Source organism: Xenia sp. Carnegie-2017, unplaced genomic scaffold (assembly GCF_021976095.1).
Source record: "Xenia sp. Carnegie-2017 unplaced genomic scaffold, XeniaSp_v1 HiC_scaffold_24, whole genome shotgun sequence".
NCBI classification, from domain to species: Eukaryota; Metazoa; Cnidaria; class Anthozoa; order Malacalcyonacea; family Xeniidae; genus Xenia; species Xenia sp. Carnegie-2017.
In genome coordinates this window covers 13,948,698-13,969,371 of record NW_025813487.1, presented here as the reverse complement: position 1 = coordinate 13,969,371, position 20,674 = coordinate 13,948,698, and the positions used below count along the sequence as shown (strand labels likewise).

At 33.4% G+C, this 20,674-nt stretch overlaps 3 protein-coding genes and 2 long non-coding RNA genes across 5 annotated transcripts in view; 1 reads left to right on the top strand and 4 right to left on the bottom strand.

Annotated features, from left to right (window-relative positions):
* Positions 1 to 20,674, bottom strand: part of LOC124450288 — a 76,608-nt gene that overhangs the window by 17,091 nt on the left and 38,843 nt on the right. The window lies entirely within an intron of this gene.
* LOC124450290 lies at positions 403 to 9,319 on the bottom strand. Its single transcript, XM_047000921.1, has 11 exons — positions 8,999 to 9,319; positions 6,943 to 7,821; positions 5,620 to 5,925; positions 4,364 to 4,660; positions 3,369 to 3,658; positions 2,769 to 2,907; positions 2,158 to 2,472; positions 1,887 to 1,962; positions 1,339 to 1,618; positions 1,196 to 1,259; positions 403 to 837 (listed from the first exon to the last, which is right to left on the bottom strand). Exons 4-11 carry the CDS (start codon positions 4,656 to 4,658, stop codon positions 719 to 721), a joined length of 1,578 nt encoding a protein of 525 aa, XP_046856877.1. The 5' UTR covers positions 4,659 to 4,660; positions 5,620 to 5,925; positions 6,943 to 7,821; positions 8,999 to 9,319; the 3' UTR covers positions 403 to 718.
* On the top strand, positions 11,292 to 11,951 carry LOC124450308. Its single transcript, XR_006949934.1, has 2 exons — positions 11,292 to 11,646; positions 11,720 to 11,951. It is a non-coding gene; the product is annotated as an uncharacterized LOC124450308 (long non-coding RNA).
* On the bottom strand, positions 13,822 to 15,826 carry LOC124450297. The gene is made up of 3 exons (XM_047000935.1): positions 15,339 to 15,826; positions 14,819 to 14,910; positions 13,822 to 14,016 (listed from the first exon to the last, which is right to left on the bottom strand). Exons 1-3 carry the CDS (start codon positions 15,723 to 15,725, stop codon positions 13,992 to 13,994), a joined length of 504 nt encoding a protein of 167 aa, XP_046856891.1. The 5' UTR covers positions 15,726 to 15,826; the 3' UTR covers positions 13,822 to 13,991.
* On the bottom strand, positions 16,217 to 17,340 carry LOC124450307. The gene is made up of 3 exons (XR_006949933.1): positions 16,965 to 17,340; positions 16,735 to 16,787; positions 16,217 to 16,272 (listed from the first exon to the last, which is right to left on the bottom strand). It is a non-coding gene; the product is annotated as an uncharacterized LOC124450307 (long non-coding RNA).

Below are 20,674 nucleotides of genomic sequence, written 5' to 3'. Positions count from 1 at the left end.
GTAAATAAAGCATAATTCGAAAGCAAATGTAAATTATGGCCGCATTTAAACAGAGATCAATCTTTCGGTGGTGTTTAGGCCGGTGTAGAAAAACGAGGAGAGGGGTTAACAACAGACTATTCATTAACGATTAATTGTCACCAATTAACTTGAAACCACTCGGCTCCTTCCTTAGTATTCAACCAAAGGATGTGTTTTGCAATCGAGCTTTCTGAAACATACATTTTTCATGTTTTTTAACATTTTGAGTCGTTGCTTCCAGTCCATTTCTTCTTCGCTAATCACTAATCTACAGCCGAAGTACAACGTAAATTAAGAGATGACAGTGCGCATATATTCATACATTTTTCACAAACACCAAAATACATAAATGCATAAATTACTTAGCATGCTACGCCACTGTTTGTTTGTAATTTAACTTTATTTCTTATTTAATGTATTTAGATAAAAAGTATTACAGCCATTATCCTATTTCAACTATTGACTACATCCTTAGTCTAAAAATTTGATGTTATGTTCCAACTGTTTTCAAATATTGTTCAGAATCATTCACTCTCGTTCACTCTTATAGTTAAAAAGGAAATAAAATTTTTTGTTTAATTATATTCTTTTATAGTACGCTAAATTTCAGAAAACGTCTTATAATATCGCGTAAAAAATTCAACTTCCCCCATTTTTGAGAACTTTTAGTAGCCGTCGAATGACTACAATACGCAGTTCACTGCACGGTAGCAGAGTTTGAATTGATCCTAACAAAAAGAATGCCCAATATGACAAGAATAATGACCAAAACAGCAGCTACAACTGCACCAGCAATAGCTCCAGTGTTTCCACCGTCTACATGATAAAAATGAATGACAAATCATACCATTACCAACAAATGTTGTTTTTCAGCGATCATTTTTCTAAAGCTGAAGGTGTAACCACTCTCACACCTCATGTATTCATCCCTGTTAACTATTCATAGTTTATGGTATAAGTTATGTTTGCAACGCAATGAAATTAGAGAAGAGGTACACAAAATCACTAAGGCAGTTATTTGTTGGAATTAAATCGGCTGTATCATCAAACAAAATCTATATTCATCGTTAAAAATTTTCAGGTATTTCACTATACTGAAATTTGCAAAGATCTTGAATCATTGCACTTTAGACATCGATAAACATCCCTTATGCTATTGAAAGCAAACACAAACCTGAAGACTTGTGCTTTTGGGCAGTTGTTGCCACTGGACTCCAGTCAGTGGAATAGTAATCATCCTGAAACGAAGTGAACATTTATATTTGAATAAAAATTACAGCAATCAATGCTGATGAAAACGTAAATAAATGGTCGCACATGATAATTCATGAAAACGCGCTGAAATATTTTGTAGCTAGTGCCAGGCTTTAGCGGGCCATTATAATAATTTTCACCATTGGAACGCCGTGTTGTGTTTTCACCATCACCAAGTGTAAAATCAGGCGTAAAGTCTCTGCGAGAGACTACAACAGCAATATACGGTATTGGTTGTGTGGAAGATATGGCCTTAGAATAAGTCATTAAGTCTGTGTTTTTAAAGTTAGAAGGCAGTCGACTCTCTTCTGTGCCATTTTTCATCGCGACTACATAGAAATATCTGCAAATTGAAGGCAAAACATTTTTTAAAATACATACGTAACCTCTGCTTTTGTTAATCGTTAAAATATATGTTATGCATGCATCCGAACTGCCAAAGAAAAGCGATGAGTCATCAAACCTTTTCCCACAGAGATATTTAGACTACCTCAATCCCACATGAAGCCAACTGTCCTATACTTAGACATGAATCCGAAAAACTAAAAAAATACTTTTAAGTTCCTTAAAGTTTTTTTACAATAATTTGCTTTAATAAAATACATAGTTACCGGTATTCCAAATTTGGATTTTGCAACAAATAAGTCAACGTACTTCCAATCTGCTTGGTGGACAGTTCAGGTGCCACTAAATAAATAAACTGGAATATATTTATCATCTTAAACAAACCTGTGCATAAACCATAGACAACAGTATAAGAAAAACATGATTGAAATAAATGTCGAGCAGAAAAGATTTGAGTTTTCAAAACCCGTCCACGACAATAACACCATCAATGCTATAACAGCCGATATGCATACACAAAAACTTAAATGAGCTCACCATCTTCAGCAGTTTTAAAAGTAGCTGTAGTTGATCTACCAAAGCCTTCAGAATTGCCAGCGGTTACATTAACTTTATACGTTGCGTAAGGAACAAGATTCGTAATGTTGTACGGTTTTTTGTCAGTTACCTCCAAAGTTTTATCGAAAACAATCATAGTATCCTTTAGCAAAATCAATACATATCTTGTGAGAGGATTCGAGATATTTGTACCAAGTTTTACACCAGTGTTTTGGGGATGTTTCCATGATATCTCGAGGTACGTCGATGCAGATTTGGTTGCAATGAGATCTGTTGGTTTGTCTGGGAGTAAGTCTGCACGATAAAAGAAAAATCTACAAACTGAATCATGTGTAGCCCTTAAATGAAATCAGTCTTTCTGCTTTTTCTTCAATAACACGTGTTAAACTTAACTGCATGTTGAAAAGGCTTGTTTCAGTAAGTTTATTTCATTAGAGAAAAAAAACTAACACTTCAGCCTTCATGAAAAATTGTTCACTTTTGTCAACTAATACTTATTTAATTAATTCTCAGAGAAAAAAACTTTATATATTGAATAATTAAATGTTTACATTGCAAAGTAAACCTGGTATATTTTTTCTACCTCTTACCTCCACCACAAATTTCAACTCGTATACACGGTGCACCAACAAATTTCAATGGAAAGATTCGCAAAGCTTTTGATTTAAGGCCACCAGAAAACTTTTCAATAGCTGCATTATTGTAACCATTTTTGTTTCCTAGATAAATCTGGAATAAAACAAAAAAAAAATTTTCGTGTATTTGCAGAGCAAGGTTAGAGAAAAGCCAGGTTTGTTTAACGCAGTCCAGAGGAGAGTAGTTTATGCATTGTCTATGTATCGCTTTAAACTTTATAATCAAATTCAAGATTCTTTCGTAGTGCTGGAGTAACCAAGACAACCAACACAGTGACGTAGCTAGTCCATTAATTTTTTTGGTGCTATATGTAAATTTTTCAGTGCTCACTTACTGTAAAAACTATGGATCTCTAAAGAAATGAATTATGATAATGATCTGAAATTTACATAGAACCCAGCAATTTTGCGTGCCGGATACACCACTGAATCAACATCTGCACACAAGCTTATATATAAATAGCAATTTAAAAGTTTACTTAGTTTATAACTTCATTCCTTTTTTAAATTTCCCATTAAATTTATAGTATACAAATTCGAAAATTCTACCCTTACATTCTGGGATTTTTCAGATTTCCAGTTCACACCATCAATGTTTGTCTGCAAGTGATATTTAGTTACGAAGCTTGAACTTGAACTGTCACCAAAGATTGCGATAACGTTAACTGTATAAAGACTTGGGAAATTCAGTTGAAAATAATAATTGCCATCTGCAGCAGGAGCACAACATGAACTACCACTGGATATTCTTGCTTTAGAAGCACTACGACTCTTTGGGAAGGCAGTAAACCAAGAATCTGGGAATTTTTCTGCGTTTTTTAATAGAGGATTATCACAAACATGACCTTAAATAGAAAAGGGATTTTGTTAAAATTCATTACAACATTAGAACATGTTTGATTTGATAAAGAGCAATGATGCAATCCCATGTTTTTCTCCATTCACGAAAAATCGCAAAAATTAAAAATTGTTGTCTGAAGAAAGAGAAAGGAAGAGAGAGCACAAGAAGTATTTGAGGAATACGACTGATTTTGCATGCTTTTATTAAATAAGGTTAAATTCCAGTTGGAATCAAGCCAGCTATGACAAGAAACCGTACGTATCTTGTCAAATAACAGCAATACGGTAGCGATATAAATTCAATTAAAGAGTGAACGTTAATCATCGTGCAGAGCAATGATAATTGGACATTTTTTTGAAGCACGAAATGAACTAGCAAGAAAAAAATAATTTAATTCCCAGTATTCGCAGCAACCATGTCTGAATTATTCATTATCCAAGAGTAGCAATCGTTTATATTTTGATATATTTGTAAAAGAAGAATTGTGAAATTCTCCAAGGCAGTGTAAAGTACAGTGATACTGCGATGACAGATGTAAGTCTTGATGATAGAGGTAAGTCACGATGCTTAACAAAAGACAGATATAAGTTGAGAAAACAAAAGTAACCAAAGTATTCCTTAAATTCTTCGCTCAAAACTTTTTCTAACGTCATAAGAATGTGTCCTACAATACGTTAACACATTCAAAAAATTGAACAAGAATACTTACATGTAACGTACGAGTATTGAGAGCAATCATTATTTTGAATGATAGCACATTGAGATAAATCATTCACTCGAGCATCACATTTGACATTTCCAGGTATAAACGATTGATGCATCAAAGATGATAGTGACAATGAGCATTCCACAGATGCTGCGGTAGGATAACCAAGTTGTTTACAAATAATCGTATTTATTTTGTGCAAAAGACCTTTGTTGCAAATGGTGAAGTTTCTAAGCTTGGTAATAACATTCACGACACCTTCGTTCGGAAGATTCGACTGAGACAGGCGTACATCCATAACTACACAAACCAAAATTATTTTTTCCTTTAAATCTGATCATGGCGCATATCTTAAAATGAAATCTGTGTTTTTAGAAACGGTTTTATGAACATAAATATGACAAATCCCGTCCATGAATAAAATATATACACGGAGTTTGAATATCAGAAAAACACAGAAGGTGACAATAACTTAAAAAAATTATAGTCAGAAAGCACTTAACCAGAAATGTTTTACACATTCTGATGGACACAGTATCTTATAGATTTACAGTTAAAGTTTGTATGCACTGTTTTTCATTTTAATTTTTAAGTCGATAATGAACTGCAGCAAATAAGTTGAACTGAGAACTTTACTTTTGTGTTGTAAACACGAATCAGAACAAAATGTGTCCAAGTGAGTATGTGAATCATTAATGGCACCAGAACAAATACTGTTTTTTTACAGGTGAGCGCTGCGTTTAGCTTACCAATTCATATGAATTGTAATGAATATGTCTTTGTATATATATGCAGTATAAATGAAAATTCTGTAGTGGGAATTCATGAAAATATGAATACAAATGCAATTGTAAATGTCACTTTTGGCCTACATAGAATGACCAAAATATTTTAAAAGTGAAATAGATTTGGTAAATCAAAGTAACTGGAATAAGTGATGTTTCCATGAACAAAGTTCGCATTAACAAACTAAAAACACAAAATTGACCAAACGTTTAAACTGAAGCAAAATATTGAAAACACAAGTTTAAATGTCACATTATTTAAAGACACTAAATTAAACCATACGAGATAAAACTGCATAAACAGACCACGCTTGGTGAAGATACCCGACGAAAATTCAAATTTGTTTCAATTTTCTTAAATTGATAACGTACATAGTATAAAAATGAACATCATACCATTGCGCATTAAGGTCAAAACTTGTCCCGAAGCGCTTAAATCATAAGCAAAATATAATCTGCCTGTATAATACTTACGATTGCAAATTTTTCAGTATGGCATACTTGTTTCGTTACATTGATATTCAAAGTAAAGATATTTCTCCAAACCAGGACAAATACTTGAAGGAAAGTGATTATCATCAACAGTTATATTACTTTTTCTTTCACCCTCACAGTAATTTTTAAGGTCACATGTTACATCAACACTACAATTGTGGTCATAACTGGAGCCACAAATGCTTCCTTTTCTCAATCCACGATATTCTGCAACTTTTATCACCATATATTGATCATTAGGACATCCAACGTTTGTTATATTTTGTCCAGCACATGTCACTGATCCTATAGAAGACACACAAAATATCCATACAAACTTATTTGTTAATTCCTGTAAAATAAAAGTGATTTGATAAAAATGAAAAGTGTTATGGCAGTGACCTCACTGGCGCCCTTCTTATATCTGTGGCTTTGCAGTGGCTTTTAATCAGAGTCTAAGTATATATACGTTAACTGGATGAATATTCTCATTTGCCAAAATTGAATCGCCGATCTTCTTCATTTTTACAACTAACAAGTTTCAAGTAGGGATTTCCTTCTATACAATTATTATAGCGTGCAAAGAATAGACCACCCCAAAATGTTTGGGCTATGGCATTGATGGCTCCGCATTCCCCATTAAAATTTCTATGAAATAACCCCAAACGAATTCCGTTGAATAGTCTCACAATACAATTATTTGTAATTAGTTTCATGATTGAGCCAGATTGTAAAAATTTAAAATTAGTTGTCACATCAAAATAATTCAATGTTAAAAAATATTGGAAAATTTGAAATTTATGATGAAAATATCAACTCATATGAATTGTAATATATATATATTTGTATATATATGCAGTGTATATGAAAATTCTGTAGTGTGAATTCATGAAAATATGAATACAAATCCAATTGTAAATGTCACTTTTGAACTACATAGAATGGCCAAAAGGTTTTAAAAAAGAAGTAGATTTGATAAATCAAAACGACTGGAAAAAGAGATGTTTCCATGAACAAAGTTTGCATTAACAAACTAAAAACACAAAATTTACCAAACGTTTAAACTGAAGCAAAATATTGAGGACACAAGTTTTAATGTCATATTATTTAAAGACACTAAATTAAACCATACGAGATAAAACAGCATAAACAAACAACGCGTGGTGAAGACACCCGACGAAAATTCAAATTTGTTTCAATTTTTCTAAATTGATAACGCACATAGTTTAAAAATAAACACCATACCATTGCGCATTAAGGTCAAAACTTGTCCCAAAGCACTTAAATCATCAGCAAAATATAATATGCCTGTATAATACTTACGATTGCAAATTTTTCAGTAAGGCATACTTGTGTCGTTACATTGATATTCAAAGTAAAGATATTTCTCCAAACCAGGACAAATATTTGAAGGGAAATGATTATCATCAACCGTTATATTACAATTTCTTTCACCATCACAGTAATTTTTAAAGTACATGTTACATCAACACTACAATTGTAATCAAGACTTGAGCCAGAAATGCTTCCTTTTCTTAATCTACGATATTCTGCAACTTTTATCACCATATATTGATTATTAGAAGATCTGACGTTTGTTATATTTTGTCCAGCACATGTTACTGAGCCTATTAAAGACACACAAATAATAAGTAAATTCATATCTATACAAGCTTATCTCTAAATTCCTGTAAAATAAAACTTGATTTGATAAAAATAAAGTGTGTGATGGCAGTGACTTCACTGGCACCATTCCTATATCTGCGGCCTTGCAGTGGCTTTTAATCAGGGTTTAAGTATATATACGTTAACTGGATGAATATTCTCACTTGCCAAAATTGAATCGCTGATCTTCTTCATTTTTACAACTGACAAGTTTCAAGACGCCAGGTCCTGCCATACATTTATTGTAGCGTGAAAAGAATAGACCTCCCCAAAATGTTTGTGTTATGGCATTGCTGGCGCTGCATTCTTCACTAAAATTTCGATTAGATAACACCAAACCAATTCCGTTGCCGTGTCTGACAAGACAACTTGTTGTATCCAGCTTCAAGATTGAGCCAGATTGTAAAAATTTAAAATTAGCTGTCTCGTCAAAACAATTCCATGTTAACTCCAAGTGAAAGTGTCCAGGATAGTTTCCTGAAGGATCATAAACACAACTTCTTGACTGAACATGTTTGATGAAAAGTCCATTCATACCTGAAAAAGGACAATGATACATGATAAAAATGATTGAAAATATCACACTCTACAAAATATATAAAAAATAGGACTTTATCAAAAATAATTTAGCATACTGAATTCTATCAATATAGGAAAAAACACTCAAAAAAAAAGCCATCTTGAAATTCAAGCTTTCTAAAGAGTTGAATAAACCAATTGCTGTTGAGAGTCATTTTAAAAATAATGGCGTATGCAAGACTTTAAGGCATCCAGCATGGAGCATTGAGCTAAAATACATGGAACGCTACCTGTAATACAAAACCCTAACAATTTTTTGAAGCAGTGATTTTTCCCCAGACACGCGAGATTTTACTCCAAACATGCGTATGTAGTCAATGAATTATTACTCCGCGAAAGAATCTCGAAACACTAAACATGCGTGTCCAGGGTAAAATCTCGCGTGTGTGGCGTAAGATATGGCTTCAATTATTTGCTTGATGTAGCGTTCCATGTATTTTAGTTCAATGGCATGGAGACCGAAAAATTTTACAAACAATTTGAAAAGTGTAATATATCAATTAATACAAATTTTACGGCGCACGGTCTGTTACGATGGAATGAGGAGAGTTATCGTTTGTTTACACAATTTTAGTGATATATCGGGTCACCTATGGAACCTGTTTCCTTTTAAATTTTTTATAATTGTCGGCTGAACCTGGTTTATCAACTTTGCCAACTCCTCTTTGAACCTTAAACTGTATATATTTCCATGTCTTTCATGAATGCAAATTTGTGTCCCAGGAACAGTTGATGATTTACGTCAGTATTATACAAACATGAAGACAAGGAAAATATAATTCAATGTAAAACTGAATTGTGAATTTATTAAGCTGTACACTCTTTTTTGGTGGAGTTCATTTAAGTAATTTTCTTGATAATAAAATTACCAGAGTTGCAGAATTTAAAATTCCAAACACTTAAAATAAAATTCATGCCCAGGGTTATACAAAATCGTGAGGCTTTTTTTACGGGTTTATACAGGTTTATACATAAAGAGGAGAGATGTATGCAAATATGTACAGGGATATTATACAGAGGGTTAATATACGACGAAATTTATTTCTACTGATGTGACATGTAAACATTCTCCCGTGATAAATATTTAACAATTTTTGGATGAAGTTGAGCATGATAATAAACAACATATACATACCCTTGTATGTACCTTGATTACGTTGTCCTTTGTTCACGTTGATGACAACGTAACAGGTGTGATTTTTTCCACCGTATAGAACATACTTATAAGTAACGTCTTGATTTTTCTGTTCTTTCATTTATGTACTTATGTGAACATGTGAAGTCTTCTGGTTCTTCCCAATTTACGATTCCAAAATTACGATCATAATAATTTCCAAAGGTAGTAAATTTCACAACAATCGGGCTACATCCACATGTCCCTAAAAAAAATAAGTTATTCTTAACTGAGTAAATGGTTTGAACCCGGGAGTATCGTTATATGTTTGTAAATGATGATCGTCCAGGTTAATAAAGTCCTGAGAAGGACTGTTTTTGATGTTGTTGACTGACGTTTCGACAACCTTAGCGGTAGTCATCTTCAGAGTCAAATGAGGAGTAAACGTCAGGTTAGCCGTACTTGTTGTCTGGTTCTTACGCCATTGTATTGTGTGTACAGGAAATGTGCAGGAAATGTGTATTGTCATTGTGGATTAGTGTGAAGTGAAATATTTTATTTTTAGTTGTGATGTGTGATTTAGGTGTGACGTTTTTAGTTGTAGTGTGTGGGTGTCAATTGTGTATTGTCATTGTGAATTAATTTGAAGTGTAATGTTTTTAGTTGATCGTTTGTTTGTATTGTGAATAAGTCGTTTGTAAGGTGCCGGTAATTGCTGTGATCTGTTCAGGGGGGGTTTGTTTTGACTCTGAAGATGACTACCGCTAAGGTTGTCGAAACGTCAGTCAACAACATCAAAAACAGTCCTTCTCAGGACTTTATTAACCTGGACGATCATCATTTACAAACATATAAAAATTTTTTTTTCCTGTCCATGACCACAGTCACGCGTCCTTTGTCTGCTGGAAAGTTGGTATACCAACTTGGAACAAACCCCCCTGAACAGATCACAGCAATTACCGGCACCTTACAAACGACTTATTCACAATACAAACAAACGATCAACTAAAAACATTACACTTCAAACTAATTCACAATGACAATACACAATTGACACCCACACACTAAAAACGTCACACCTAAATCACACATCACAATAAAAATATTTCACTTCACACTAATCCACAATGACATACACATTTCCTGCACATTTCCTGTACACAATACAATGACGTAACCAGACAACAAATACGGCTAACCTGACGTTTACTCCTCATTTGACTCTGAAGATGACTACCGCTAAGGTTGCCGAAACGTCAGTCAACAACATCAAAAACAGTCCTTCTCAGGACTTTATTAACCTGGACGATCATCATTTACAAAATTATTCTTAACTGGTTGTCCAAAGTAAAAGAGCAAGTAGAAAGTGTCCCTCATTTTGCAACAAAATATCTCAAATTATTTGCATTTAATAGACAGTCTTCCGTAAACCTAAATAGACAATAACTACAGACTCTTTTATATTACTGCACGTATTATTGTTTTTGGGTGTACTGTCATATTGCTTTCCTGTACGTTGTACTAAACAGATGAACAATGGACGAGAGATTATGCTGTGTTAATGCATTGAAGCTAGTGTATCCAAATCAATTGAGTACTTTGACATGTTCAAGGGATATAACCCCACTTTGACCAACTTATAAAGAACATGGAGCCATTTGCCGCTTTTTAAATAGGGATTGTTTGGGATTGTTTGCAAAGTACAAAGCCAGTTAATGCTCTGCAAAGTGAAACGGATATTTACTTTACCTTCAAGAGGACATATCTCACTAAACATTTTAAATCTCTCCAAAAGATATTTCTTCTCTTCAACACAACAACGTGTATGAGTATCGTTGCATTTCAAATTGATTTTAATTTTGTCCGCGACAAATTTCTTCCATTCTTCCTCACAAAACTCAAGTTCTTCATTCCAACCCATTTTCATGGCGAATCCTTGACGATATGACAGCCACATCAACTACCACATCATTAAACTCATCGTTGCTTAGTTCTACGAATATAAAGTAAAGTTGTAAACTAACTATAAAAAAAGATGTTTATTTTGTTTTCAGAGGCCTATGAAAACCGAGGAGACATTTGGAAGACTGGAGTAGATCAGGAGACTGTGGTCGAGTTGTCCGAGGTTTGCATAGGCCAGTCGAAATACGAAAAATATCTATTATTTCTTTCATGAAATTACAACAATGCAAAACAGACAAGTGTAAAACAAACGTTTTAATTTTAATTTTTCCTCAAAAATGTCTCCATGATCGACATGGAAGTTCTCTTTGACTAATTGTTTGTTTTAATTCATTTGATTGATTCAGCTCAGAACTGTTTTGCACTGGCTAATGCAAATACGGCTATAGACCTCATCAGTTTTATTGTTTTCATTTTATAAAATCGATAGTTGGATGAGTGTATATCCCTTGTGTACATGAGCTATCACAGAAAGCTTTAAACTTATATTTAGATCGACGACGACATCGTCACAATTACATCTGTAATGCAAGTAGCCTACGATCAAAACGTACTTACGGACAGTATATGACCATTATGTAAAAAATCCAGTTCAGCAAAACTGGCTAGTTTAAAAAATTGTTGAGAAATGGATTAAGTTAAATTCATATGGCTCACGGCTCTGTCAATGGTATAGCGACTTTAAATACAGTGTAGCTTTTATAGTGGTAAGTGGAAATAAATTTTTTACTTGGTTATCTTTTAATTAATACTTTATCCTTCTTACTGTTTGGTCTATAGTACAACTTCTCGTTTTTCAAGAGATGTATTGAACAATGAAAAAAGGCTGTTAATTGGATGGTGCTAAGTGAGTGAAGAAAATGAGACCAAAGCAAACTAAATCAATGCAGATTAATTACTATAGACACAATCAGGGACCTTATACGATGTAAAAATTCTCTCTATGAATATAAAAATAAATTCAAAAAGTTACAGTTTAGAAATTAAGAAAATTACAAATTTCAAAAGATAATGATCAAGAAATAGTGCTAAAAAAGGCGCTGGATGTTTATATTACATGCACCGCGGAGCTTTTTTTTTATTGGAGACGAAGAACTGACGAAATAATCAAAAATCGATAATAAGAGCAGCTAAGGAGGTTTGGGTTTTAACGTTTTCATGAGATTGTTTACAACAAAATTTTTTACAAATTTCACAGAAATATTATTGCAAATCGTGGAAATATTATGCAACTTTTTACATTTTTTAAAATTTGCCGTTATTCCTTTGTTTTCCGTTATTTGCCGACTACTTGCTGACAGTGACTATTTATCTGAATTGAAAATTGAAAGTGGATTTCTTTCAAATTTTTCATCAAATAAATTACAGTGGAAGATGTAACTGAGAGATTTGCGCAAACACATATGATAGAAAGAGACTTCGAAGAATAAGTAATTGCTGAGAATTAAACATATTATCACTTTGGTAATTGACACCTTGTGTCGTCATGGAAACGAATTCTATCCTAGTTTGAACACTACAATTATATTCTTCATTATATTAGCTTTAAATTGATATATGACTTGTAAGTACTTTAGTAAAGGTAGGCTTTTATCATAACTTTATTTTTTTATTGTTCGTTATTTCATTTTTCTCTAAAATAAACTTTGGACTTAAAAGGTTAAATGTTAGCAAAGCAACGAGGATAAACAAACATTCGTTTTACCATCAACTGTAGCCAATGAAATTTATTACATCTTACCTTTTGTCCTTTTATTGTTAGAATTAAAGAATTTAAAATTGTGATCACGGATTGCAACATATGAATATATAAATTTATGAATTAAAGTATGAATATGATAACCGCTCCCTATGAAATTTATTGCATATTACCTTTTCTTCTTTTATTGTCTTCACGTCTTTGGTTAAAAAACACACACAATAAGGCAACTGCAGAAATACACCTTAAACAAACAGAGAAAAGTTAAGATTCGTACGAGTATGTCGAACAACAGAGTTGTGGTTTTCGCAAAGTTTCACTCGTAACTGCTGGCCAAAGCTGTTTTCTCCAGTGTGCAGTAGCGTGTATTGAGTATATAAAAACATGCACTTATGCCATCTGCTCCAGTTATTTAACATTTTATAGAATTTTTTTGCGTCAAATCCTGCCCTTTACGAATCAACAATAATACTTTAATTATGTTAGGAAATATGGATGCCGTGGTTTGGTTGACGAAACCAGGGGCGGATCTAGGATTTTCCAAACGTCAGTCCTAAACCGGCGAACGCCGGAGGCGTTTGCCCGTAAGGGGTCCGAGGGCACCCTGGAAAATGTTGAAGCCTAGGGTCCCAGAAATGCGATTACCAGCGTTTTGGAATAGCTTTACAACAAATTTTCAAAGTGAATTTGCAGTTTTTCATTTTTTCTTACAAAATATTGAGGACAAACACGCTAAGACCGTTTCGCCCAATGTCAGGGCTCTTCAGCATGCCTAGGAAACACATAGTGCAAAGCAACAATGTGATTCCGGACATGGACAGTCTTTGATTTAGCAGCAACGGCGCATTAAGCAGCCAGTTGCACTGTCTTACATTTCTGCAGCAACGGCGCATTAAGCAGCCAGTTGTGCTGTCTTACATTTTTGCAGCAACGGCGCATTAAGCAGCCAGTTGTGCTGTAAGACATTTCTGCAGCAACGGCGCATTAAGCAGCCAGTTGTGCTGTCTTACATTTTTGCAGCAACGGCGCATTAAGCAGCCAGTTGTGCTGTCTTACATTTTTGCAGCAACGGCGCATTAAGCAGCCAGTTGTGCTGTAAGACATTTCTGCAGCAACGGCGCATTAAGCAGCCAGTTGCAAAGTCAGTAATATTTCTACAGTAACGTAGCCATAACACATTAAGCAAATTTCAAACGTGTATTACCTTCAGCAAACTTATTGATCACTCTTTCTATGTCAGGAATAATTTCTGGGTGAATTCGCATTAAAGCCAGGCCATTTAAACGTTCCTCTACCATAGTGCTCCTTTGGTAGGTTTTTAGATTCCTCAGTGCTGAAATTGATCTCTCACATTCACATGAGGTGATTGGTAGTGTACCTAAAATGCGAAGAATAACTTTAATATTTTCAAATCCTGGAAATGTTACATGCTTCAGTGTTTTGACGATGTTTTCTGGCAAAGGCCCATTGTGCGTTTCCCAGTATAAACGCCATTGCCTTAATTCAGCATCTAAACCAAGGGGGTTGGGCAAGTCATCATGATAGAATTTTGCAACACTTTTAAACTGTTCTTTCCAATCAATTCCTTTGTCCGACAGAGTCATCATTTTGACGGGAACGATAGATAATCCGCGGTACACATTAACACTATCCAAGTTAAACCTAGTGCTCAAAGATGTTTGAAGATAGTCTAATAAAGGAATAGTGATGGTTAGTTTATAATGTTCTTTGAATGATTGACTGGGGGGATTAGATCGCATAGTTTGTCTTCCAGCAATTCGCTTTTTTGTTTCTTGAACGTTGACCTCTTCAGCAAGTTTTAAAGCCTCTTCATACCAAGTGTTATGATAAAAATTAATGCTTTTCCTCATGTTGGCTACATCATTCTTCAAAGTGGTTATCAAATGAAAACCATCCATAACATCAATAGTTTTTCCCTGCAACAATTGCGTGACTGGAAGAGTAGCATCAAGAATATTTCTTGTAATAACTAGCGCAACAATAAAATGAAATTGAGTAACTAATGAAAGTAACTGGGAAGCATCAGCAGCAAGGGAAGGCTTCACCTCGCTTACATTGTTTATCATGTCCTGAAGAGTGTCGATTAAAGGGATAAACAACTGTTGAAACGTGTCAAGACTGTCAACTCGCTCAACCCATCTGGTTTTACAAAGACTTACCAGTTTTGCCTTCTTGGTCTGAACATCTGACTTTTTAACGTGCTCAGCAAAGGGTATGTTGCGTGTCTGTGATATGTTGATAAAATTGGCAGCTTGAGAAACAACAGATAACATGTTATTAATTTCAACGTTAGAAAGAGTGTCACAGACAGACAAATTTAGTCGATGACTGTAACAGTGAGTGTAAAGAGCTTTAGGATTAGTTCTTAAAATGTGGGCTGCTAAACCATTTATATGCCCAGAAACAGCCCCTGCACCATCATAACCTTGTCCCCTGCAATCCATAATGGGTAAGGCAAATTTCTCTAGAGTTTCTAAAATAAGCTTTGAAAGTTGTTGACCACTCAACCCCCATTTGCAATGCAGGAAACACATGAACTCTTCTTTAACATTCATTGAAGAGCCAACAAACTGTAGAACAAGGGACAATTGCTCTTTGTGAGAAGAATCAGCAGCTTCATCTGCAATGATAGAATAATATCTATTTTTTTATGTCGTTTATAATATCTTCTGATATTACCTGACCAATACAGTTGATGATTTTGTTTTGGCTGGTCTTGGAAATATAACTTTTATTCTTGCCACATTTGAGCAAATGATTTTCCAAAGTTTGATCACCAGCTCTAACTCTAAAATTTAAAGATTCAACAAAATTACCAACATTGCCATTGACTGAATAGCAACCGACCTCTGGGTGAAATTGAGCATCGTCACGATGACCTCGTAATCCAATGCCAAGCCTTCCACAAAAAAGAACTGTATCAACAATTTGTTTAAGAATTTTCCTATTTTGCTCAATTTCAAGTTTTATGTTAGTATCTAAGATATTTTCAATGGGTTGAGCTACACCTGACATTTGAGAGCATATATTATTCAAAATTGGAGAAGTAGATGCATGTAGTCCCATTTTTTCCCCCTTACAATTTCCAGCATGTCGCCTAAATGTACCTACAGCATCATTCCAATGACGAAAAGGTGAACGAAATAGATTGTTTATTCTCGAGCATTTACTGGGAATTGATGTCCAAAAGAACACATGATAAGCAATAAGCACCATCTTCTTTTGGTGAATAACACAGCCAGGTAAAATCTTTGAGCCATTCATATTTAAAAGACCTTTTATTGTTCTCACTCAAAGGAGGAAAAGTGTAATTTTCATCAGGTTTAAAAACATTTTTAATAAGCAAACAAATATCAGACATTTTCAAAACTTTAGCTCTTTTGTAGTAGGTAGCTACATCAAAATTGTGAATAAAGTTAGGCTTTACCTGTAAATCTTCAATGGTTTGTTCAGTAACCCTAGTACAAGAAACCTCACTTGTAATGATTTCTGGTTTTTCCATTTTTGAAAAAACTTACTGATTTTCCCAGACTTTTTTCAGCTTTTGCTTTTTTTGAAGGCACTGGGCATGTTGGACCAGAAATTGTCCTTTTAGTTTTGCTAGGAAAAAAAACTAGAGGAACAAAATGATTAGGTTGGAAACATTGATCTGATTTAACTACCCCTTTATAACAAAACAAAAGATGAATTGCATCGGCTGATTCTTTAACTATTCTTCTTGGACAAACAAGAGAGTTGAATATTGATTTAGGCCTTCTCTCTCCACAATCTGGGTAGTAAGTAAAAATTTTTGTCTCCAACACAGAAGAAAGAGCTAAAATGCATAGAAACGATGACCACTTTTGGTCATGACAATTCAAAAAGGCCTCCTTTTTGACAAGATCAACACCTACAAAACCAGAATCTAGACAGTCTTGAGATACTGTCAAAGGTAAAATATTCTTTGAGGTGTTGTTGAATTCTTTATGCTGTTCAACAATTGAGGAAAATAAAGGATGTTGGCAGTAAAAAGTAGCATTCAAAAACAGCTCAAGTGATGTTAACTGCCTCAAAATATGCAATAAACTGTTATCACCTGCCAAAAGCAATGACACTGAACTGTAGAGACAGTTGCCAGATACTTCTGATCTAAATTGAATAAAAAAGTCGTGTTCCTATAAGTCCTCCAACAAAAATTTAACTAACTGGCCAGGAAATATCTAACATAGCACAAAATGAAATCTGCTTCATTAAAATTTATACAACAGTCAATAGACATAAACCACATCTCATAGTCGCATAAATTGATATTAATGGTTTGGATACCTTAAAGCCATGCATACATTTCCTTTGTCCTCGTGTTGCTTACGCACGATTTTGGGGATGTAAATTTCTGCTGAGAACTCTCTGCTCAATGATGTTTCGTCTTTCTAAAGCAATAAGAATTCCTCTCTCGACATTTTAGTCGCCCCAAAATATTCCTCATTCAAACGCAATTTCAATTCATTCAGAGATTTATCATTCTCTTGCGAAATTGCAGTCTGAACAGCAGCATACATATCAATATTTAACATTGTAGTTTGTAAACGATTTTCAAAATAAATGCAATGAAACAGATTTTAGAAACCACGCTATAGTGAATCACAAGGTGATGATCTATCTCGCATTCCAGACACCACGCTTGACTATGTTAGCTCAGAAGGCTATCAGTCGAAATCGGTCAAACCAATCACAATAAAACAAAAATTCAAATGAGCCAATTGTAAGATAGCAATTGGACTCCCTTATAGGTCCGGCCACCCTTATTATCGGTCGAGATTATTCCAGACTGTCCACTGATCTGGACATTGACCAATAAAATAGCGTTTCTGGCGTTCATAGACTCCTTTATATGTCGAACCAGTCAAGCCACCCCGCTTATCAGTCGGTTATTCCAGGTCAATTAAAATTCAACTGATCTGGTTACCAAGGAGATATTCATTGATTTGTCATTAGTTTTCAATAATAAATAAAGCTGGATTTTCATCACGAAGTAAATGCGATATTCAAGTAAGAATAATTAATGAATTTTTAATTAATATGAATAGGTAATTTTTGAATTTCAAACATCAGTCGCGCGGCGGATTTGACATACTCTAGATCCGCCCCTGGACGAAACAATGTTATAGAAGATAAAGTTTTTGATAATTTAGAGAATTACCTCTAGCTACGAAGCAACAAAGCATGTTCCCCCTAATAAATAGCAGAAAGGCAACAAGCCTCATACTTGAATGAAATTATATCAACATTTCAGAAAAACAATATAATACTAATGGTGTAGTTGCACACATAACAAGTAATATAAAGGTCATTGAAGGGTGAAAATAAGCAAAATTTACAAACCACCAAGTTCCAGTTCACTTGAATGTCCTTTGTACTGACTGTAATGAAAGAACACTGGAAGATCCTGTTCAGCACACTCAATAAAGCAATAACTTTGCTGCAAAAAAACATGCATAAATGTTATAGAAGAAAGACTGAATGTGCTTTTAGAGGGGATGAACTTAGGGAATAAATATCAATAACATTATGGAAGATGTCATTAATACATATGTTGATGTCAAAGCACTCGTTGCCGGTCAAATGTAGTTCAATACAGTCAAATGTACATGAATGTATTCAAATGTGGTTGAATGTACACAAAAGTAGATGAATGTATTCAAATGTAGATGAATGTATTCAAATGTGGTTGAATGTACACAAAAGTAGATGAATGTATTCAAATGTGGTTGAATGTACAAAAGTAGATGAATGTATTCAAATGTGGTTGAATGTACACAAAAGTAGATGAATGTATTCAAATGTAGATGAATGTAATCAAATGTGGTTTAATGTACACAAAAATAGATGAATCTATTCAAATGTACATGAATGTATTCAAATGTGGTTTAATGTACACAAAAGTAGATGAATGTATTCAAATGTAAATGAATGTATTCAAATGTGGTTGAATGTACACAAAAGTAGATGAATGTATTCAAATGTACATGAATGTATTCAAATGTGGTTTAATGTACACAAAAGTATATGAATGTATTCAAATGTAAATGAATGTATTCAAATGTCGTTGAATGTACACAAAAGTAGATGAATGTATTCAAATGTAGATGAATGTATTCAAATGTGGTTGAATGTACACAAGTTGATGAATGTATTCAAATTTAGATGAATGTATACAAATGTGGTTGAATGAATTCAAATGTGTTTTATGAAACACATTTGTGAATGAATTCAAATGTGGTTGAATGAATTCAAATGTGTGAAACAGGGTGCAAATTAATATTACACACATGGGCACGCGAATTTCAGTTGAAGGTATTTTCACAATCTTAGGTCAAAAATTGATACAATATCTGTCATGTTAGATTTAAGTGACTATGTCCAATAATGGGAGTTGATATCATTAGAATTATCTTAAAATGTAGATTACTGGGGCAAACAGTCCGAATGGAAGTTTTAATAGAAAGCTTTTCAAATTGACCAGAACAAAAAATAAGACACCAAAATGGTCATAGCTTCCTCTACAAAGGCTATTGAAATCAAAAACATTTTTGGCAAACTTTTAGATATCATGCAAATACACTTTCAGATGAACAAACATTATAGAATGTTTCTAAATAGTAGGAAAATATTATAGAGTGTTTCTAATTACTAAGAAAACATTATAGAATGTTTCTAATTGGTAGGAAAACATTATAGAATGTTTCTAATTAGTAAGAAAACATTATAATGTTTCTAACTAGTAAGAAAACATTATAGAATGTTTCTAAGTAGTAAGAAAACATTATAGAATGTTTCTAATTAGTTGGAAAACATTATACAATGTTTCTAAGTAGTAAGAAAATGTCATAGAATGTTTCTAAGTTTTAAGAAAACATTATAGAAAGTTTCTGATTAGAAAGAAAACATTATAGAAGGTTTCTAATTAGTAGAAAAACATTATAGAGTGTTTCTAAATACTAAGAAAACATTATAGAATGTTTCTAATTGGTGGGAAAACATTATAGAATGTTTCTAATTAGTAGGAAAACATTATAGAATGCTTCTATTAGTAAGAAAACATTATAGAATGTTTCTAAGTAGTAAGAAAACATTATAGAATGTTTCCAATTAGTTGGAAAACATTATACAATGTTTCTAAGTAGTAAGAAAATGTCATAGAATGTTTCTAAGTTGTAAGAAAACATTATAGAAAGTTTCTGATTAGAAAGAAAACATTATAGAAGGTTTCTAATTAGTAGAAAAACATTATAGAATGCTTTTAAGTAGTAACAAAACGTTATAGAATGTTTCTAATTAGTAGGAAAACATTATAGAATGTTTCTAATTAGTAAGAAAACATTAACAGCAAAATGAAATGAAAGTAAATTTTTTATTAACAAAAAGCAGTAGAAAGTACCTTCCACGAGTCTGTTGCCATGTTTGATTCACCAAAAAGTGAATTCTATTTGTTACAAAGGATGCCAGCAGTTTGAATGACAATTTTTTGCAAAAGAATATATATGGTATATGTATGAAAATGCTCCTCCCAATTTTCCTAATTCACCGAATAATATAATCCATTTGCCTTTTAACAAAAAGGCGAAATCTGCTGTGAATAGTTAAGATTGTTCGTGTAGCTATGACTTGCCAATATGAAAGTTCCTTAACATGGACTGTCTATGATTTGTGATGAATTTCCTCATCTTTTCTGCTTTGCGACATTTATTCTAGCAAATAACCAGAAAGTAATTTAACATTTCTTCAAAAATATCATTTGCTCATCATCTAATAACATGGGACATTCAATTACATGTTTTGACTTATCAATAGTGCTGTAGAATAATTATCATCAAGAGCAGCAGTTAACAATCAATAGCACAACATGTATATACATACTTTGTAAGAAAAGAGAAGTGCAGTGTCGCAATTGCAACAGACAATGTGCAACAGTTTATACCTATTACAACACACTATCTGTTGCACAACATATACATTTGTTTATTTAAATGTCTTCG